The sequence below is a fragment of the Achroia grisella genome, unplaced genomic scaffold, assembly GCF_030625045.1.
Source record: "Achroia grisella isolate CSIRO2021 unplaced genomic scaffold, CSIRO_AGI_Agris_v1 utg1419, whole genome shotgun sequence".
In the NCBI taxonomy this organism is placed as follows: Eukaryota; Metazoa; Arthropoda; class Insecta; order Lepidoptera; family Pyralidae; genus Achroia; species Achroia grisella.
In genome coordinates this window covers 527,663-551,982 of record NW_026712630.1, presented here as the reverse complement: position 1 = coordinate 551,982, position 24,320 = coordinate 527,663, and the positions used below count along the sequence as shown (strand labels likewise).

General features: G+C 35.4%; 1 protein-coding gene across 1 annotated transcript in view; it reads right to left on the bottom strand.

Annotated features, from left to right (window-relative positions):
• The window catches only part of LOC131855426 (homer protein homolog 2), a 59,018-nt gene extending 35,211 nt beyond the window's left edge, over nt 1-23,807 (bottom strand). The window contains exons 1-3 of the mRNA XM_059206702.1: nt 23,719-23,807; nt 19,011-19,167; nt 5,444-5,575 (exon numbers count right to left, since the gene is read on the bottom strand). Coding sequence (XP_059062685.1) covers nt 5,444-5,575; nt 19,011-19,167; nt 23,719-23,744 — 315 coding nt within the window. The 5' untranslated portion in view covers nt 23,745-23,807. The remainder of the gene's footprint in view (nt 1-5,443; nt 5,576-19,010; nt 19,168-23,718) is intronic.
• Nucleotides 23,808-24,320: the final 513 nt, after the last annotated feature.

Genomic DNA, 24,320 nt, shown 5'->3' with positions numbered 1-24,320 from the left:
TTCGTATAAACTTACTTTGAAGCACTTTTGAATAGTGATCACATTTTTTTAATCTACCGCTCATTCGGAAAGCTGTCTCATCACAAGAAGAACGAGCAAGAAACTTGCGTAAAAAAATTATTATGACTATTCAAAAGTGCTTAAATTAAATTTATTTAAATAAATTATTTTCTATTCTATTCTATTCATAAATATGATTGTTTGTATCGGTTTGGGTATTTTCTATATTTTCTATTATGAATGTATTTGCTATAAAATATATCTAAGTATTTATATCAGTTGTCCCACAACACAAGCTCTGCTTACCGTGGGAGTAGTTATGATTATTTGACAGTAATAATCGGGTTATTATGTTGTCATTAAGACGTGAATATATTCCGTACGATTACTATGTTACTTAAGGTACAATTATAAAATTATTATCAAACCGCAAAACCCTATTATGCGTGTATCATTTACACGGTTAAAATGTACAGTCGTACAAATTTATCGCGGGTTCTATATACATGTATATAAAATTCCATCTAATATATAAAATTCTCGTGTCGCAGATTTCGTGTTTAAACTTCTCAGAAGCGGCTTGACAGATTTTTAAGAAATTTTATATGGTTATTCAGTAGGTCTGAGAATAGTTTTATAACAATTTTTTATACCTCTTAAGTGTTAAGGGTGGTTCACCCCAAAAAATATGTTTTTAATTTTTTCGACAATATTTTTTATAATGTGGCATTTAAAAATACATACAACCCTTAATTTTCACCCTCCTAGCACCAACCCCTATTTTTTAATAGCGATTTTAAGGTATTATATATGGCAAAACAACGTTTGCCGGGACAGCTAGTTTATATATATATATACATATATATATCGCGTTATTTACTCCCTTTCTTACTATATCATCTTTCACACAGTCCATCCATCACTTTCTCGGCCTTCCTATGCCGTTATAACCTCGTTAAAGTATGATTGTTTGTATCGGTCTGGTATGTATTCTATGCATACTATGTATGTATGTATTTACAAAAAAATTATATCAATTGTCCAGTACCACAACACTAGCTCTGCTCACCGTGGGTATTTGGCGCTGTGTTAATTGTCCAGGGTTATTTATTTGTAGTAGCCGGATCTTCCTCAGGTTCTTACGGACCGCTAGGTTCGTGCCTCGAGTTCGTGCTCCTGGCACGGGCATTCTGCTGGGGTGAACCATCCCAGCGTCGTTCTTTTACCGGCCGGAAGCCGGTAGCCAACGACTTTTAAGTCGGCTGAGGGGAATTATATGGTGGGCAGTTCAGTGTCGCTCGCCTGGCTGACCTTGTACGCCGCCCTGCCGCGAATAACGTGACTCCACGATCGAGAGAAGAAGGGGCAGCAGGGGGTTCTTCCGCGGGCCCATTTGGGCCGCCGTGTACGGGCCTCGAGCATATGCTCATCACCCGGGCATACTGCTGGAGTGGACCACACCAGCGTCGTTCGTTGGCGAGGCCGGCTACTATTATGTAACCGGCGGAGGGAGTGGTGTGGCATGTAGGGGAAATTAGTATCGACTTTGATATAGACTTTGTACGCCGCCCTGCCGCGAATGACGTGACTCCACGTTGGAGAGAAGGTCGCGTTTTATTTGTAACCATCCATAGGCAGCAGGGATTCTTCCTCGGGCCCATTTGGGCCGCCGGGTACGGGGCTCATTACCCGGGCATACTGCTGGGGCTAATATGTAACCAGCTGAGTGTGGCATGTAGGGGAAATTTGTGACGCTCGCCGGGCTGACTTTGTACGCCGCCCTACCGCGAATGACGTGACTCCACGTTGGAGAGAAGGTCGCGTTTTATTTATAACCATCCATAGGCAGCAGGGGGTCTTCCTCGGGCCCATTTGGGCCGCCAGGTACGTATTACCCGGGCATACTGCTGGGGCTAATATGTAACCAGCTGAGTGTGGCATGTAGGGGAAATTAGTATCGCCGGCCGGGCCGACTTTGCACGCCGCCCTACCGCGAATGACGTGACTCCACGTTGGAGAGAAGGTCGCGTTTTATTTGTAACCATCCATAGGCAGCAGGGATTCTTCCTCGGGCCCATTTGGGCCGCCGGGTACGGGGCTCATTACCCGGGCATACTGCTGGGGCTAATATGTAACCAGCTGAGTGTGGCATGTAGGGGAAATTTGTGACGCTCGCCGGGCTGACTTTGTACGCCGCCCTGCCGCGAATGACGTGACTCCACGTTGGAGAGAAGGTCGCGTTTTATTTGTAACCATCCATAGGCAGCAGGGATTCTTCCTCGGGCCCATTTGGGCCGCCGGGTACGGGGCTCATTACCCGGGCATACTGCTGGGGCTAATATGTAACCAGCTGAGTGTGGCATGTAGGGGAAATTAGTATCGCCGGCCGGGCCGACTTTGCACGCCGCCCTACCGCGAATGACGTGACTCCACGTTGGAGAGAAGGTCGCGTTTTATTTATAACCATCCATAGGCAGCAGGGGGTCTTCCTCGGGCCCATTTGGGCCGCCAGGTACGTATTACCCGGGCATACTGCTGGGGCTAATATGTAACCAGCTGAGTGTGGCATGTAGGGGAAATTAGTATCGCCGGCCGGGCCGACTTTGTACGCCGCCCTACCGCGAATGACGTGTTTCCACGATGGAGAGAAGGTCGCGCGGGAGCGCGCTAGTTGCGTCCGGTGGGCGCGCGTGGAGTGGGGTGAGTCCCTGCGCGTGAACCGGGCGACAAATTGCTCCACCGTGGGGACCTTAAGATCGCGGGCGATCACGTCAATGCGGATGTACCGTCCGGCATTAGTGCACAGACGAAGGGCGACGTTTATTAAAAATGCTTATTATAAAATTGAAGAATTTATAAATGATAATAATGTTTTTGTAGAAAATATTTAACTTAAAATTCATAGTTCGCTCCATTTCGCTGACAATATTATCTGATTGAACAGAGATTAAGTGCGTAGCGGTTTCTATGTTGACTGTCGCATGCCTAATCCTTGTTGTTAATTAAATATAACTAAATCAATACTTATTTAAAAGAGCAACACAAGTTTCTTGCTTATTCTTCTTGTGATGAATCTGCATTCCGAATAAGCGGTAGAATAAAAAAACTTGACTCTATTCAAAAGTGCTTATATAAAGTTTATTTGAACAAAGATTATTTCTATTTCTATTTTGTTGGACCTGCAGTCTCCGTCGCTGTGTGGCCGAGAACAGTTCGTACCATGCGGGGGAGGTATATGTGAGCCGCGAATGAATGTAGGTCTTTTTTTTTTTGTGGATGATAATGGAATGGTGCACCCGCCTGCGCTAACGGTTTACGCTGGCGGGGCACCAGTGGAGGATGATAAGATGAGCATGAGGTCAGGTCAGTTAGCCCATCGTGACAAATTCACCAGGAATTTAACACGATGGTTTTCAGAGGGAACCGCGTGGAGGTCGACCTGACATGGTACATTGCTAGCAATGGGGTTATCAATCCACATTACGAACAATCCCCTTCCCCCCTTGAATGTAGGTCTTGTTATTTCTATTTCTAACACCTTCCTTAAAACTTTATCCGACTGTACCTTTACATAAGCATCGGGGAACATAGATTGCGGGTTTAAATAATTAACATATTAATCTATCATTCAACGGTTAATTTCGCTTAAGGCGTGTAAGTTGCGATGCTTAACATCTGTTATTAATTGGAGTTTCATCTTAACGTAAACTGAATGAAGCCATTTTGTGTATAAACAACATCATCATTATACTGTATAAAACAAAGTCGCTGTCGCGGTCTGTCCCTATGTATGCTTAAATCTTTAAAACTACGCAATGGATTTTGAAGCAGTTGTAATAGATACAAGTGATTCAAGGGGAAGGGTTGTATATATAATATATGTACACCTAGCTAGTATGATAATAATACCACACACATACCACATAAATGTAGACGCAGCTAATATGATAATAATAATCTCAGAATAATTCATATAGCGCCATGTAGACCCAAGTTAGGCTTGTGTTATGGGTATTAGATAACTGATACAAATACATAAATTTTTTTCGTAAATACATACATATTATACATAGAAAACACCCAGACTCATACAAACAATAATACTCCTGAATACAAATGTTTGCGCTGTGCGAGGAATCGAACCTTCGACCATCGGATGTAAGGCGGTGTGTTAAACCGCTAGACCACCGAGGCCGTCAAATACATACAAACTATCATTACATAGTATACTATCTATAAAATAAAGTCACTGTCGCAGTCTCTCCGTCCCTATGTATGCTTAAATCTTTAAAACTACGCAACGGATTTTGAAGTGGTGATTTTTAATAGATAGAGAGATTCAAGAGGAAGGTTTGTATATATACATGTACACCCGAGCGAAGCCAGGGCGAGTAGCTAGTAGACAATATTCTAAAACACCTTAAACTTAAGCTAATCTGATTTGAAGAAAGTTTCTATCAATTCTCGATTTGAACCTACGTTCATAAGTAACGGTAGAGGTAGACGGCGTCGCTGGTCTAGCGGTTTTGTTCATAACATTAATACTAGATTTGAAGACAAACTGCTGTTACTTGTCCTAAGTATCGTTTAGAAAAAGTCAATGGGTCTTTTATAGGAATGGGTATAAAAATTTACAATATACATATACTGGAATTACTCTTAAATTCAAAAGATCTGTTAAATCATATTTACTGGGCAAAGCCTCTCACTAAACGATTACTTGAATGACGAGCGTGCGTGGCAATAGTTGTTCATGCACGGGATTTTCATGTAATGTTAGACATAGACACCTACATAAATATATATTGTAAATGAACAGGCTTTTAAAAAAAAAAGTAATTCAATTGAATTTCTTGCCAGTTCTTCTCAATTGGATGTATATACTGAACTAGACGTTAAGGAAAAAATTATAATATAAAAAATTTGAGGTTCATAAGATGCTAAAAGTTCACTGTTCTTCTTTGTTTTTTTTGTTGTACATTCATTGCCATGTTTGATCTTTTTATAAGTAATTCGGCATTAAGCATATAGATGAGTGGGTTTAGAAAATCCACATTTTTGTTGGATGTGTAGTCGCATTTCCTCTTCAGTTTGGCAAAATCTACAGATGTTTGTATAGGCCTAGGTTTGCAATGTTTGTTCTTAACTTTGATAACTCGGCCTTAAGCATGAGTGGGCTAGAACCACATAGGATGTGTAGTGGCGTTTGCTCTTCAGTTTGGCAAAATCTGCAGATGTTTGTATAGACCTAGGTTTGCCATGTTTGTTCTTACCCTCCTAACTCGGCCTTAAGCATGAGTGGGCTAGAACCACATAGGATGTGTAGTTGCGTTTCCTCTTCAGTTTGGCAAAATCTTCAGATTTTTGTTGTACATAGGCCTAGGTTTGCCATGTTTTTTCTTACCTTTCCTAACTCGTATGTTTACTATATCTTTGTTCTTACCTTTCCTAACTCGGCCTCCGATGCGAAGCCGAGCCCGTATACGGTGTTTGCCCTCACGTCGCTCCACTGGCCGAATTTCTGCGATGTTTTCGTGAACGTCATATTCGCTGTTATGGTGCTGTTGATCACCGCCTATAACAAAACAATTAGATACTTTATTATCAATTCTAATTATTTATTGAGCAAATCCAATTACACACTAAACAATTCCTTAAATGACAAACGTGCGTGGAAAGTTTTGTTCATGCACGAGTTTTTAGAGGATGATAATGGAATGGTGTACCCGCAGCTAACGGTTTATGCTGGCGGGGATAGGATGAACATGACGTCAGATCAGTTAGCCCATCGTGACAAATTCACCAGGAATTTATCACGATGGTTTCCAGGACGTGGAGGTCAAACTGACATGGTACATTGCTAGCAATGGGATCATTAGTCCAGATTACAACCAATCCCCTCCCCCTCCCTCATGAACGGGTTCAGTTCAGTTGTTCCTGCACGGGATTTTTATTTAATGTTAGACATAGACACCTATAAGTCATCATCATTGCCTTGCCTTTATCCCATTATTTGGGATCGGCGCAGTATGTCATTCTCTTCCACTGCTCTCTATCGGTCGTCATATCTGAGCATACTCTTCTTTTATTTATATCATCTTTCACACAATCCATCCATCTTTTCGTAGGCGTCCCCTCCTTTTACATCCATCCACATTCATATTATACACTTTCAATAAAACATGATCCTCTTTCCTCTATACACCTATAAATATACAATGACAATAGATTGGCTTTAAAAAAAAGAAATTCATTTTAGCTCCTCTGATTTGAATCTGTAAACTGGACGGTAGGGAAAAAATATGAATACAAAAAACTAGAGGTGAAAATTTGTGAATATAGATGTTTGTTACACTTTCACGCAAAAAGTACTTTACAGTAAAATAACTTATACATCAGAATAACACACAGGCTATATTTTTTATTGAAATTTAACGCGGATGAAACCACGGGCACGGCTAGTATTATATAAAAGAATTTCATGTAAAATTATAAAATAGAAATAGAAATAAAATTTATTCAAATAAACTTAATATAAGCACTTTTGAATAGTCAAGTTATTTTATTCTACCGCTTATTCGGAATGCAGATTCATCACAAGAAGAATAAGCAAAAACTTGTGTGTTGCTCTTTTAAATAAAGAAACCAATAATAACAATATACGGAATGCAGATTCATCACAAGTAGAATAAGCAATAAACTTGTGTGTTACTCTTTTAAATAAAGAAACCAATAATAATAATATACGGAATGCAGATTCATCACAAGTAGAATAAGCAATAAACTTGTGTGTTGCTCTTTTAAATAAAGAAACCAATAATAATAATATACGGAATGCAGATTCATCGCAAGAAGAGTAAGCAATAAACTTGTGTGTTGCTCTTTTAAATAAATAAACCAAAAATAATAATATACGGAATGCAGATTCATCACAAGAAGAATAAGCTAGAAACTTGTGTGTTGCTCTTTTAAATAAATAAACCAATAATTATAATATACGGAATGCAGATTCATCACAAGAAGAATAAGCAATAAACTTGTGTGTTGCTCTTTTAAATAAAGAAACCAATAATAATAATATACGGAATGCAGATTCATCGCAAGAAGAATAAGTAAGAAACTTGTGTGTTGCTCTTTTAAATATAGAAGCCAATAATTATAATATACGGAATGCAGATTCATCACAAGAAGAATAAGCAATAAACTTGTGTGTTGCTCTTTTAAATAAATAAACCAATAATAATAATATTGCAATACAAGTGTCGTGTCTCCTATAATGTACTCATTGATATTCAACCCGAGGCATTGAGTTAGGGCTGTCACGTCGCGTAATATAAAACTACAGCCAGTAATATTATACAAATAAAACAGAACCCGTGAACATTGTAAGAAACCTGGACATTTATATCCGTGGAAAGTTGATAAATAAAAAAAAACAATACACCGTGTAGTAACGGTGTGCTTAAAGTATAAGCATACAATATATATAAGATATACGAATAATATATCTTATATATAAAATTCTCGTGTCACAATGTTAGTTACCATACTCTTCCGAAACGGCTTGACCAATTCTTATGAAATTTTATATCCATATTCAGTAGGTCTGAGAATCGGCTACTATTTTTCATACCCCTAAATTATAAGGATTGTGCACCCCTAACATTTTTCTTTTTATTTTTTTATAATATAGCATTAATAAACACATACAACTCTAAATTTTCACCCGTCTACCACCAACCCCTATTTCTTCTATTTTAATTTATATGGCAAAACAACGTTTGCGGGGTTAAAAAGTAATATAAAAAAATACTAGTTAAATTTCTTACCAGTTCTTCTATAATCAGCTATCCGTACTGGTTGGTAGGGATAGTGACAAGAAATATGACGTGCACAAGAAAGCAAAAGGTTTAATGCACACAGTTTAATGCTTAAGCATTAAAAAGTATAATAAAATATATATATTAAAAAACTGGCCTGACCTCATGCTCCTCTTATCATCCTCCACTGGTGCCCCACCAGCCCAACCGTTGGCGCAGGCGGGTGCACCATTCCATTGTTATCCATGAATATATATATAGAGAGAGAATACCCAGATCGATATAAACAATCATACCCATGAACACAAATGGTTTTACCGAGGAATCGAACCAGCGACCATCGTTAGTAAATCAGTCATAGAAAAAAAATACTTAAAGATATCACAAAATCTTTCACATATAGAATATAATATATATATTATAAGGGAATAAAACTGGCTATATTTCAAGAGGGCGGCAACATACGGCTAGTCCCTTTGTCACGGCGAAAGGTTAAAAGGTAACAACCCTATTTTAATAGGCACCCTTCTAGTACATTGGCTTCTTGGTGTCATTGGCTCGCTCGTTACAACGTCTGCTGGTTTAAAGTGCATATGAGTTGGTGTTTCTGACCTTCAGAACGAAGTTCTAGAACCTTCCAGACGATTCCCGATAACTTTACTATCATTTTATTCCAAAATCACAATTAATAGACAAAACATATAGACGGCCTCGGTGGTCTAGCGGTTTAGCACACCGCTTTACTTCCGATGGTCGCAGGTTCGATTCTCGCACGGTGTAAACATTTGTATTCGAGATTATGAGTGTTTGTATCGATCTGGGTGTTTGCTATGTATATTCTGTATCTTTACAAAAAAAAATCTAAGTATTTATATCAGTTATTTAGTACCCATAACACAAACTTTGGAGTAGTCCAAAGTTTGTGTTATGGGTACTAAATAACTGATATAAATACTTAGATTTTTTGTGAGTAGAAGTGTTTGTCGGGATCTGGGTGTTTGCTATGTATATTCTGTATCTTTACAAAAAAAAAAATCTAAGTATTTATATCAGTTATTTAGTACCCAAAACACAATCTTTGGAGTAGTCCACAGTTTGAGTTATGGGTACTAAATAACTGATATAAATGCTTAGATTTTTTTAGACCCTGGGACTAGATGGCGTTGTGTTAATTGTCCGAGGATATTTATCATTACATAGTATAAAACAAAGTAGATGTCGCTACCTGTCCCTATGTATGCTTAAATCTTTAAAACTACGCAATGAATTTAGAAGCGGTTTTTTTTAATAGATAGAGTAATTCTAGTGGAAAGATTATATATAATTACTAGCTGTCCCGGCAAACGTTGTTTTGCCTTAAAATAAAAAAAAAATATTAGAGGTGGACTACCCCTAACATTTAGGGGGATGAAAAATAGATGTTGGCCGATTCTCAGACCTACTCAATACGCTCACAAAATTTCATGAGAATCGGTCAAGCCGTTTCGGAGGAGTATGTGAACGAAAACTGTGACACGAGAATTTTATATATAAGATAATACATGTACACCCGTGCGAAGCCGAGGCGAGTAGTTAGTTTATTTATATAAGATCAGATAGTATCTCGATGATACTGTGAGTATAGTTTGCCAAGATGAGTATCGAGCGAGTTCCAATAGTACCAACAAACGAAGACGTGTGAAGGTAGACGAATAAGTCTGCCCATAAAACATTTTATTTACTTCTGTTTACCCGTCAATATGTCTGTAACACTGGCGAAATATCAGGAACTCAATAAAAATAAATAAAACGTGGTAAGATCCCGTGATTTTTCCTAACATAAGCACCGTAAAACAAAAAAATATCGAAATACCCATAACACATGCTCTGCTTGCCTTGGGACTAGATATATTTAATCGAATTAAGTGTTATTTTTCGGAAATCTATTTCACTACTTTATTTACATTATTTAGTTTAATTCCACAACAATTCGCATGTGTGAGACCACAAATATTCGGTGTGGAAACTTGTCTACCGTTACGACCTTCTCTATTGGTGATCAAATTCCGACCGCTATTGAGTCTACACCCATATTGCGACACGTGCTTCGCCTCTCAACGAGGCATCATCAGACGTTGAATAGAGTTCGGATATAGCTTAGAAGCCTACTTTTTTTTCGGACTACTCTAATGCTGTCGGCCGCAGCTGGCCTTTACAGCTTCACCGGACGATAGGGGGCGAGTGCAGATGGCACTCCAAACCAAAGGAAGGACTTATGAAGCGGCTGAAGGCCAACTCCCGCCTGACGAATACGAATTTAATCTGAGGGCACCGCTATGGGTTCGAACCTCGGCTCAGGCCGTCGTAAATTTGATCCCCGTTTGAATTGGACGGGGGATCGATCGGAGGGGGGAAGCCTAGTGTTGACTATTCGATATTCTTCAGTATTCATTCTATCTCTATTTAGAGACCGTGCGTCTCCCCTCACCCAAGTGGGATAGCTATACTTTCAGGCGAATGTTTGTAAATATTTACGTTTCTCTCTACTCGGCTTACTCTATTATTGCAGTAAATCGGTTCTGCTACGTTTCTAAACTCTTACAATAATATTGTTTCTTATATATCCTTCGTGTTTACAGCGATCATAACATTTTGAACAATCAAACAAATAGAAATAACTTTGTTCAAATAAACTTAATTAAGTCAATTGTAATTTTCTAAGGTGGCATGCTTTGGGTAAAGATTATTATAAAAGTTAACTAGTCTAGTAATATCAAGCTGCTCTATACTATCGCTTGAATTTGTTTATCTTTCCGTTACACTTACATGAAAATAAATAGAAATGGAAATAATCTCTATTCAAATAAACTTAATATAAGCACTTTTGAATAATCAATTTTTTTTTATTCTACTACTCATTCCGAACACAAACTCATTATAAGAAGAATGACCAAGAAACTTACGCGTTGCTCTTTTAAATAAATGTCGTTCTAAGTAAATATACATTAACAAGGATTAGGCATGGGATAATCAAAGATTCAAAAATAATCTCAATAGCGATTTCAATCCAATTCTTTACAAACGTTTATTACTATTATTATTAAATTACCTACCTAACATACAAAAAATACCCATACTCTCACGACACTTATTTCAGTTGGGATAGTCTGATACATACTATTCTGGCAACACATGACATGCCCACATTTCGCGGGCTATATTTGAATCCGAGACAGCTATCTCTCGGAGTATTTTTTTATTTTGTTACCGGTGTTCCCATCAGCCGAGACTCAGTCGAAAATAGAAATAGACAGTTTTTTGTGACGGACAGCTTTCAAATCACGATCTTTTTGTAAATAGAAATAGAAATAACCTTTATTCAAATAAACTCATTACAAGCACTTTTGAATAGTCATATTTTGATTCTACCACTCATTCGGAATGCAAATTCATCACAAGAAGAATGAGCAAGAAACTTGTGTGTTGCTCTTTTTAATAGATATTTTTTTATATAAATAATTACAATATAACAAGTAAGAGGCATGCGATAATCAACATAGAAATCGCTACGTACTCATTATTAGTGTAATTAAATCGATGTAGTAGGTAGGTAACCTAATTGGGACAAAGGTATTGTTAGAAATGTGGATTAATAACACTATTGCTTGCAATGTACGATGTCAGGTTGACCTCCAAGCGGTTCTCTCTGGAAAATAATCCTGGCACATTGCCAATAGCCAAGATGTTTTAATTTTTTTTTATACTACGATGATGGTGCGAAACTAGTATACGGGACATCTTATGGTGAGTGGTTACCATAGCCTATGAACGCCTTAGACCCCAGGGGAGTGACGTTACCGACCCTTAAGAAACCTTAATATCTTCTTGAAATATGGGTAGACTCAATAACGGTCGGAATCTGATGAATTTTTGTGGCACATATACTAATTCACAGAGTCACATTCAGCGTTACTAGTATGTTTTAGCTTTTAGCTTTTAAGTTGTATAGTATATAAGATAAATAGCATCTAAGAATACTGTAATGCTGAATAAATGTCTTTATTATTATTATTATTATTATTAATTTTTCTTTCTTTCTTAATTGTAGCGGAATTAAACAAAATAATATAAATCCATCGAGTAATGAAATGTACTTCAAAATAACAAAGTTCTGGTATTCTAACTGTAATTCCTACATTCAAGTTCCTTTATTATTTATTTCACCTTATTTAGTTCAATTGTAGTGCCTGTTCGTAATATGGAAATAACCGTTTTTTACTACATCCTTATCAATATAAATACGGTACATACACCAAAATAACATTTTTTACAACTTTTATCTGTCTGTCTGTTTGTTCCGGCTAATATCTGAAATGGCTGGACCGATTTTGACGGGACTTTTCTTTTAAAGGTAGCTGATGTAATAAGGAGTAATTTAGACTACTTTTATTTTAGAAAAATAAAGTTAAATTCAACGCGGACGAACTCGCGGGAAGAAGCTATTATATAAAGTGCATTATTCACCCTCGAGGACATATAGCTGAAAATTAGTGTTTTGCTCCTTGAGTGATTCTCCACACTGAGCTGTGTACCAGTTTTGTACTGCTGTAGCACACACTTGCAGGTTTACCCTTATTGAATTGTTATATTATACTTATCATATGTTATAATTATTTATTTAATTAAGACTATATGTGTGTACTAAGATACAAATAAAAACTATTATCCATTTATATATAAAATATACTATGTAGATAGATAGATAGATAGATAGATAATTGATTTATTGCCAACATAACACAAATAACACAAAACGAGAAATAAATAATAACATGGAAGTTGGCAATAGGAGCTGCCTCAGCTGTTGCTGATATAAGTACAACCTCAATGAGGTGCATCTATACAGCGCTGGGTTTCAGGCAGCCCCCATTACTCATAAAAAAAAAACTAAGATGCGTTACGTTTTTTACTACATACAGATACATATAATTTAAACACAAAAAAAATATATTAAATAAGATCTAGGATACACAAATATAAATATATATAGAATGAATTACAATATTCAATGCTCACAAACACCGAAATTAGTTAAAATAACAGTATCAAAAGGGAAAAAAGAAATTACAAGATAAAAAGAAAAATCAATCCGTGTCACCGTTCATAATCACAGTATGTAATAGTATATACGAGTACAAGCCCATAGGCACCCATGAGATTATGATACACGTATGTTATATTAATATTCAGTTACTCAATTACTTAAAATTTGTTTTTCCAGTAAAGCTCTTTTCAATTTACTTTTGATACTAAATTGGGACATTTTAAGACGAAGTGGTGGGCGAGATCATGTATTGATTCACTATGTCAGTTATATACAAATAATATTTAATAGAGCACGAGTTAACATACAATCACCTACTGGATATGAGACAAACAGGATATTCAGCTAATAGGCCGTTATGGGGATATATATGGGTCGATATAATATAGGGCGCAATGACCTACATAGGAAACTATTTTAAGCATTTCGCATATACGCTCGGTAGATTCAGGAAAGATTATCTCCTTTAGAGATTAATTGTTATTTTAATTGAAGATTGGCGTCCAGTTTATCCCAAATTTTGTATAGTCTACGATGAAATTCATTGGTTTTGGGCTAGATTGCGTAATTATTAGAATCAAGTAAATCAAGTACAAGTCAAGTACAATTTGAATTTGTCCTAGGCCTAGGACAAATTCAAATTGTACTTGATTTGTACTTGATTTACTTGATTCTAATAATTCAAAAATCATTCATGTAGGACTTTTTAGCCGCTTCTCATTTTATAGTCGCAATATATCAGTAGTATAGTCGCAATAATAAAATTGTTCTATTAGTTTTATATATTGTGAAATTTATAATATTTGATTTGTACTTTTAAATTAATCCTTATTCTGTTTGCCACGTTCTGTTTTATTTTCTTTTGCTAATTCACTGAAAACCTGTTATTGGCTTTCTCTAGATATGTACTTTTGATTAATGTATTAGATTGTAAGCTGTTGGTTTTCTAATAAATAAATAAATAAATAAATAAATAAATAAATAAATAAATAAATAAATAAATATTATTTAATTCAAGAACCTTAGCAATAGCAACGCGTGGTCGGGTCTAGTGCTAGTACTATAATAAAATCATACTATTACGAACCTCTTCCTTTCGGTAGTCGGTTAAATTCATTCTTTCATTTTTTAATAATTAATGAAGTAAACTGGCATGTAGGTCGAGGGCATACGGTAACTGTAAATCGTTCAAATTGGCTTATATAGGGTGCTACCTAATTATACGCATTCTTTCATTATCTCTTCTAATGGGCATAGTGTTATACTATAAAAAAATACTAGTAGTAACACCGTGGTCGAAATTCGAACATAATCAATTAAAATTATAATTAAAAAAATATATTAGCATTACTACTACTACTACTGGAATTTTTTTTTTATTCCCGATATTGTATTATCAAAAATTTGATTGATGACTGTTTGACAACTGACAGCTGCTTTAAATACGTTTAAAGAGTTAACTATAGGAAATCAGACGTTCAGAATTTATAAACGTGTTTAGCGAAATTTGTAGTGGTGAGATGCAGAATGAAGCTATGAACATGTTTAAACGTTTTAATCGCGTTCAGTTCAAACTAAACGCGATCAGTTTCTTTGGTGAAATCCGACCTTATTTAATCTAAATATATACAACTCAAAGGTCGTACGTACGTAAGGACGTAGTGATCTAGCAACGCACAACCCAAACCAATGGACGGATCGGACTGAAATTTGGCATGCAGGTAGATGTTATGACGTAGGCATCCGCTAAAAAAGGATTTTGATTAATTCTACCCCCAAGGGGATAAAATAGGGGATGAAAGTTTGTATGAAACTTTGTCAATTTTCAACCGATCGGGCTGAGACTTTGCATGCATAAAATTACTATGACGTAGGCATCCCCTAAGAAAGGATTTTGATAAATTCCACCCCTAAGGGGATAAATTAACGCGAGTGAAGCCGTGGGGAAAAGCTAGTTCGAACATCTATATTAATAATTTCGTCAAGGGGTACGATAGACTCGAACGAAACCTTATGTGAATAACAAAACATAAAAAAATATTGATTTCGAGTCGACAACATATATCCGCAAAATTCGGATTATGGAGTATTTCGTTAAATTCTAATGACACTGACAAACAAACCGCAGTCGCCATCTATTCATTTCACTAGCATTTTCTTCGGTCGTTGACGTTTCGCGAAAATATTGTTTTTGACACTTTTTTATGATAAAAGAGTATGTGTTTTTTCTTTAAACCTGAAATTGGCCGATTGCGAGACAAATTTGGCAATTTTTTTTATTAATTTGTTTTACGGCTCTGGATACAAGTTCTCTTTAGCCCAACTTAAAGCTTTACAAAATAATAAAAATTATTTGTATAAAAACTTTTGCACTTTTTATTTACTATATTTATCAAACACAATGAACGAAGTTTTACAAATCTATGCCTTCTTTACTTTTAATATTCCATGAGAACCGATGACTACAGAAATATCTACCCACATTTCACCCGAGCGAAGCCGGGTTTTCATCTAGTATAATATAAACAGCTATCTCTGTTTATAACATAGGCGGATTTGTACAATCTGCCACTGGTAAATTATAATTAAAAAGACAATACAACAAATTCCTTTTGTCTTGTTTTGTCTCCTTTACTTTCTTTAGAGATCCCTCTGTAATCTGTGTCCGCCACAAACGACAGACGCTTAAAGAGGAGGCTTTGTTAATTTTCAAAAGAGAGAAATTATTTTATAACTTTAATCGTAACTAACATTATTGCATAGTATAAAATAAAGTCGCTGTCTCTGTCTGTCCGTACCTATGTATGGTTTAATATTTAAAACTACGCAAACGATTTTGAAGCTCTTTTTTTAATTGATAGAGTGATTCTTGAAGGTTTATATATATAATACGAATAATTCCCCCGGGCGAAGTCGAGGCGAGTAGCTAGTTCTAAATAAGGTTCAGTTTGTTTTTTACATTTTAACTTAACCAATAACAAGATAGGCTTAAATCAAAAGATAAAAGAATACGATAGAAATGATATTTATACGAATAAATTTAATAAAATAAGTTTATTGAAATTAAAATTAAGTTTATTTGAACAGTACGAGGTGGGGACCCCTATTGCTGGCCGCTTGTCTACCATCCTTTTTATAAACTTAATATTTTTGATATCTATTTTTTATACGTGACTTTTGACTAACATATTATTTTGTTACATCTCGCTGTGAGCCCTTTTGGGAAAAAACACATTTTTACTAGTACTTGATTTTTATTAAAATAGTAGTTGATTTCCCGCTCCAGTAACAACCCAGTTATAGCAAAGTACCAAGCCAGATTGACCTATACGTGGTTGCCCTGGAAACCATCGTAGATTCTTGGTTAATTCACCAGGATGGGCTGACAGATCTGACCTCATGCTCATCTTATCATCCGCCAATGGTACCCATCAGTGTAAACCGTTATTACCGCAAGCGGTGCATTCTCTATAATTCATTTAAAAAACAATACGTCATAACAATTCAAAAATTCAAAACATCTTTATTCATGTAGGTCTATTACAGACTCTTATGATATGTCAAATCTACCGTCAGTTCGGAATTTAATTCAAGATTAGAGAATAGAATAGAAAATTATTTTTTCAAATAAACTTAATTTAAGCACTTTTGAATAGTCAAAATTTTTTTTTATATACCGAGATTCTAAACCTTAGCGGTGCCCTAAGTCTTAACTCGTAGCCATCAGGCAGGAATTGGCATTCAGTCGCTCTATAAGTCCTTCCTTTGGTTTGGAGTGCCATCTGCACTCGCCCCCTACCGTCACGTAAAGCTGTAAAGGCCAGCTGCGACCAACAGCATTAGAGTAGTTCGAAACAAACAATTCAGCCGCTCCTTAAGTCCTTTGGTTTGGAGTGCCATCTGCACTCGCCCCCTACCGTCCCGTGAAGCTATAAAGGCCAGCTGCGGCCAACAGTATTAGAGTAGTTCGAAATAAACAATTCAGCCGCTCCTTAAGTCCTTTGGTTTGGAGTGCCATCTGCACTCGCCCCCTACCGTCCCGTGAAGCTATAAAGGCCAGCTGCGGCCAACAGCATTAGAGTAGTTCGAAATAAACAATTCAGCCGCTCCAAAAGTCCTTTGGTTTGGAGTGTCATCTGCACTCGCCCCCTACCGTCCCGTGAAGCTATAAAGGCCAGCTGCGGCCAACAGCATTAGAGTAGTTCGAAACAAACAATTCAGCCGCTCCTTAAGTCCTTTGGTTTGGAGTGCCATCTGCACTCGCCCCCTACCGTCCCGTGAAGCTGTAAAGGTCAGCTGCGGCCAACAGCATTAGAGTAGTTAGAAACAAAAATTTGCGGGAGAAACGCAACATGATTTCATATTCAAATTCCGTACGAAACATTTCATAAAACAAAAATATTTGTCTGCAACTCGCAACAATTCGCATCCAACAGTAAACGAGTCGAGCACCGGTCAACCGACCTCGGAAATGAAGATTCACAAATCGATTTAATAATTTTATAATGGAATCATGCAAAATATATTAAAGAATCAATTTTTTTCTTTCGCTTATATTATAAACTAGTTGTACCCGCGATTTCGTCCGCGTGGAATTTAACTTTATTTTTCTAAAATAAAAGTAGCCTAAGTAACTCCTTAATACATCACCTATCTGCCAAACAAAGTCCCGTCAAAATCGGTCCAGTCATTTCAGAGATTAGCCGGAACAAACAGACATACTGACAAAAATGGTAAAAAATGATATTTTGGTGTATATACCCTATTTATATTCATATGCATGTAGTAAAAAACGGTTATTTCAATATTACAAACAGACACTCCAATTTTATTTATATGTATAGACTAGCTGACCCGCGTAACTTCGTCCGCGTTTCATTTACTTCCCCACCATTTACAATATTTTTTGAGCTCCGCTCCTATTGGTCGTAGCGTAATGTTATATAGCTTAAAAACTTCCTCGACAAATAATTTTTCAAATCCAACCAGTAGTTCCTGAGATTAGCCCGTTCAAACAAACAAACAAATTCTTCAGCTTTATAATCATTACATAGTATAAAAAATTAGTGCTGATTGGTAGTTTGTATTCACACGTTTCAACTTGTAAAATCTGAACTTACAAGGATTATTTAAAAGAGCAACACACAAGTTTCTTGCTCGTTCTTCTTGTGATGAGACAGCTTTCCGAATGAGCGGTAGATAAAAAAAATTGTTATGACTATTCAAAAGTGCTTATAATAAGTGTATTTGAATAAATTATTTTCTATTCTATTCTAATAGAAAGTATTTTATAAAATTATACTGTTAAAAATCAGTAATTAAGAGGCACGTATTTTAAAAAATCCAGGATGCTTCCAAGTAACTATTCAGACCTTCCCGGGACACAAAAACTGGGACATGTCCTAGGAAAACAGGACGGTTGGCAACTCAAGATTAATATATATTATTTTGTAGTTGTGTAATACCCATAGCATTTTCATCCTGATCATCTGGATGAATGGTGGTCTTCCACAGTACGGTTTTCTATAAACTTTTTGCCCCGCACAACCACATTGTGGAATCACCTTCCAGCAATGGTATTTCCGAACCGATACGATATTGAAACCTTCAAGAAAAGAGCTTATTCCTTTTCAAAAGGCCGACAACGTACTTGCAATTCCCCTGGTGTTGCGGGTGCTCATGGGCGGCGGTAATCACTTATCATCAGGTGAGCCACATGCTCGTTTGTCCCCTGTGTTCATCATCATCTGCTTCATCCTTATCCCATTTATTTGGGGTCGGCGTAATATGTTTTTCGCTTCCATTCATCCCTGTTCGCAGTCATCGCGTTATTTACTTCCTTTCTTACCATATCATCTTTCACAGAGTCCATCCATCTCTTTTTTGGCCTTCCTCTGCCCTTATAACCATCCACATTCATTTGTAACATCTTTCTTAAAATATTATCCTCGTTCCTACGCATTACATGTCCATACCATGATAGACGATTACTCTTCAACCTCTCTGACACCGGTGCCACTTTGTCCCCTGTGTTATAAAAAAAAATAAAACTCTGCTTGGGACTAGATGGCGCTACGTGAAGCGTCTTGGGACGGATTTTTAATTACCTTGGTACCCTCGACGCTGATGATCCTGTACAGGTTCCTGGAGGAGTCGTAGAAGAAGGAGACGGAGACTGCCGCAGAACTGGCCGACATCCATGACCGCTTCGTCTTCGGGTCTATGTGGAACACGTGTGCCTTGCACGTGAAGATCGGCTGCTCACTGTCGACAAATATAGTAATCATAATAATCTCAGGACAATTCACACAGCGCCATCTAGACCTAAGTTAAGCTAGCTAAAGCTTGTGTTATGGGTACTAGATAACTGATACAAATACATCGATTTTTTTTTGTAAACACAAACATATTATATATAGAAAACAGCCAGACCGATACAAACAATCATACTCATGAATATCAATTTTTGTGCCGTGCAAGGAATCGAACCCGCGACCATCGGACCTAAAGTAGTGTGCTAGACCGCTAGACCACCGAGGTCGTCAAATGTACCACTATTACACCTTCATTGCATATATAGGACACACTTACCTAAATACATCTATACATACAAATAAAATTTGAGTGTCTGTTTGTAATATTGAAATAACCGTTTTTTACTACATGCATATGAATATAAATACGGTACCAAAATATCATTTTTTATAATTTTTGTCAGTATGTCTGTTTGTTCCGGCTAATCTCTGAAATGGCTGAACCTATTTTGACGGGACTTTTTTTTGGCAGGTAGCTGATGTAATAAAGAGTAACTTAGGCCATTTTTATTTTAGAAAATTAAGTTAAATTCCATGCGAACGAAGTCGCGGGTGCAGCTAGTTCTGCAGTTTTTACAAACGTATACTTTGCACGTGGGCTTCTGCGATCTGTGTGACGGTGATCTAGTGGTTTAGCACACCGCTTTATTTATCAAGGTCGCGGGCTCGATTACTGGCACGTTACAAACATTTGTATTCATGAGTTTGTTCTGTGGTAGTCTGGATGTTTTCTATGTTTATTATGTTTTTAAAAAAAACAGTTCACATATTTTTTTACATATAACAGTAGTACTATTTCTAGTGACGGATGCAGACCAGTTCCTACAAGCATAAATACAATAATAGATACAATTTTTTTACTGTTTTTTTTTTTATAAATAAAAAGCAAGTCTAATCTCTATAACTGATTTAGTCTTATTTAGTTACTCAACCATTTGGTTGGGTATTTAATTTTGACTCTGATGAATTAATGATACTCCGTTGGAGTTTATATTCACATGTTTCATCATAAAAATGCAAAATTATAATAATTATTATAAAGGGCAACACATAAGATTGTTTTTCTTGTTTAAAAAAATAAGTTTTACTGTTCGAAACTGAACAAATTTTGAAGCGATTTTTTAATAGATAGGGTGATTCTAGAGGAAGGTTTATATGTATAATACAGGTACACCCGGGCAAAGCCGGGGCGAGTAGCTAGTATCCTATATAATAATAAAATAATACCTTGTTTTTTATTTCCTATTATTTCATACTATTTTTAGTCATATTGCATTTTTATGTAATAGTGCACCCGCCTATGCTAACAGTATTTACTAGTGGCGCACTAGCGTAAAGATGAATATGAGCTCGGGTCAGTTGGCCCATCATGGCCAACTTACCAGGAATTTATCAGCATAGTTTTCAGAGGAAATGGCATGGTTTTCAGGGAAAATGGCATTGTTTTCAGGGGAAATGGCATGTTTTTCGGGGGAAACAGCATAGTGTGGTGAACCAGACAAAGCACATTATTAACAATGTGTCATTAGTCCACATTACTCATCTCTTTTCTCCCAATTCCTGATAAATTAGTCATGATTTTGTAATAAACTGGCTTTTAAAAAAAATCAAATGAGTTTCTCGCCAGTCCTCAATTGAACCAGTATACTGAACTGAGATGGTAGGTAACATTTATATTTACATGGACGGTAGGGAAAAAAATAAAATTATAATGTAAAAATTTGACGTTCATAAGCGGCTAAAGTGTCCTACATGAATAAATGATTTTTGAATTTGAATTTGAATTTGAATATAATATAAAAAAAATCATAAGCGGCTAAAATGTCCTACATAAATAAATTCTTTTTTAATTTGAAATTGATTGACTAACTGACCTAAAGCCCCAAGACCTTAAACTATTAACACAAGTGATAATTATGTATTTTTTATTTATAGTTTTAAATAGTACAATATCATTTATTAATAGAAACATTACAATATAATTGATTAACCTAAAATGCCCTGATAGATTATATTTTTTTTCTGTGTACATTTGTGATCAGTCCCAGGCCTCTGAGTGAATCTGTTCTGTGATGCTGTCATGTATAGTGGCTTCCCATTGGAAACTTCTACTCATCTGTTCATTGAAATTGATGGATTAATATGAATGGTATAAATTTATCCTCACAATTGCGTAATTTACTTAAAAACATGGGTGACCACAATGTTAAAAAATGTGTGTATTTATATTTAGTTGTATATTAATAGTTTATTTCAGTGTAGATTAATATTTAAACCTATTCCGGTGTACATCTGTATACTTAATTTTAATTTATTTACATAAGTGTATATTCATTTTTTTTATTTTAATTTTATTATCTTATTTCCACTCATGTGCCTCCTATATTTTTAGTATAACTCTTTTTACTAAGGATGTCTGTAATACATTGTGTTAGGGATAAGGCCACCTTCTATAGCTACTTCTTTCTTTTATGTATTGTTATATATATATTTTAGATGTATCTGCTTTTAATATATGTGCAATAAAGAATTATAAATAAACTAGCTTTTGCCCGCAGCTTCCCTCGTTTTAATTTATCCCCTTAGAGGTGGAATTTATCAAAATCCTTTCTTAGAGAATGCCTACGTTATAGTAGCTTTATGCATGCAAAGTCTCAGCCTGATCTGTTTAAAATTGACAAAGTTTCATATAAACTTTCATCCCCTATTTTATCCCCTTGGGGGTAGAATTAATCAAAATCCTTTCTTAGTGGATGCCTACGTCATAACATCTACCTGCAAGCCAAATTTCAGCCCGATCCGTCCAGTGGTTTGGGCTGTACGTTGATAGATCACTATGTCAGTCACCTTTGAGTTATATATATTTAATAACAGATAAAATAAAATAAAACAAGCCAAAACTGTTTACTTTATTCTCAATGTGCCATCAACTCATAAAATTCTCCAGTATACTCTCAATATCTTAAGTAGTTAAGATACTTCTCAAAATATACTTGAACATAAGATAAAACATTACAGATAAAAATTATCTTTAAGCACATATCATTAAGAGTGAAGTTGAAATGACAATGTGCAACATATAAATCAATATTGTGACAATAAATACACTTGCGACATTCCTTGATAAAATCCCTACCTAGTCTCCTTCATAGAGATATTAGATAACTGCATTTCTAGTGTGTTACCCTTTGTTATGTAAGGATGTTATTACAATTCTCATAATTGTAAGAAATTGTTATGTGACATTGTAATGGATTGAAATCTATGGGTTTTTTATTTTATATGAAATATTTGAGAGTTCCAAATGGCTACTAATTTGTATGGTCTAGAATTACAGCTGAGAAATTATAATATATTATGATGAATTAGTGCTAATTGGTAGTTTATATTCACATATATTGTGTGAGTATATTCACACAAACTTTATATTTTTATATTTAAATCAACTTGTAAAGTTACAACAATTATTCAAAAGAGCAACATACAAGTTTCTTGCTCGTTCTTTCTGTGACAAGACATCTTTTTTAATTATTGGGACAATAAAAACAAGTATGACTTTTCAGATGTGCTTAAATTTTGTTTTATTTAGATAAAGAATTTTCTATTCTATTCTATGTACCTAACTGCTGTATTTTAAATTACTGCATTTATTACTGATTATGAACTTTATTTTAGTTTTTAATTAAAAAAAAACACTATTATTCCTATCATTTGGAGGGAAATATTACAAAAAAGTAACTCAGTTTAAAGAAAATCTTAGTAGTGTTTCATATTTTAAAAATAGAACACATGAATTAAAAAAATCTAAACACTAACAATAGTATAAAGGCTGTACGGTCTAAGGATCTTTGCCTGTTCCATCATTGAAAAGGAGATGGATGAATATGAGGAAAAAAAACAATAGTATATATACTTTAAAATAATCTACTGACATTGAAATTTCATAATAATATATTATTTTAAACATTGTAATGTAAATTTTAAAAATAATTCAATAGAATATTTTATTCTTAAAACAACATTACCATGATTCATATGCAAATTATTAATAGACAAGTGTGTGAATGCCAATTTAACTCCCGCGGCACTGGGCCCCATAGACAAGGAGTACAGGAGAACAGTCAAGTTTATAAGTATTGACATTAAAAATAGCAGGATGATCCCCGACGACCTTATCTGCGAGGTAAAAGCACTCAATCGTATGCAATCGATGTGCAATCGCGCGTTTAGGCGTTAATGCAATAGGTACCAACATCAACCTCGAATTCAATATAAGAAGGAATTATATCCATAAAATGTCACCGGTAAAGTTTATTTTTAAAATAAAGAGATTTAATAAACATAACTCTGGGTAAAACCAAAAATATCCCTTCGCATTGGTAAAATAAATCCCCTCCCTAAAAATAACAGGGAACCCTTGCAAATTTGCATTTTTCTTGTCAATAACAACAATTACAATGTATGCCGATAAATTTAATTTATAATTCTAATATTATCTTACCCCATGGTTTCTTTTCCTGCTGTCATTTAAACAATAAAATAGAATATTATTTTTACTTCATAATTTCCAATTCTTCACTCACGAACTGTCACAAGCGGCGGGTGCACCATAAACTAAAGACTAGCAAATCGTGTGACCAGTGTGAAAAATTGTTTACTCTATGTCATACAAAAATGAATATTTCAATCGTATGGAATGAGAGCAACATATTAATAGAATTATTAAAAATAAACTTAATTTTATTTATTACTAATAAACAAATAAGTTTCATACAAATGACTCGACAGGAGTAAATTTAGAATTAAACAATCATTTCAAAGTGACTTTTACCGCCATCTATAGAATACACATAAAATTAAGTTGCACTGAACGCGGTGTTTTAGTATTTAACTGAAAATATTTTTCCATTTGAAGTAAAATGAGAAATAATTTTAATAACATGAATGCTGTGTAATATATTCAAGGTCGCCATATGATCCTATCACAAGACAATATAATAATGTAGTTATTATTTTTGCTATTCAGCGATAGATGGCTCTCGTTACGAGAAACTATTTAAAAACGATAATACATTTTGATTTCGACATAAATGGTTCATTTTT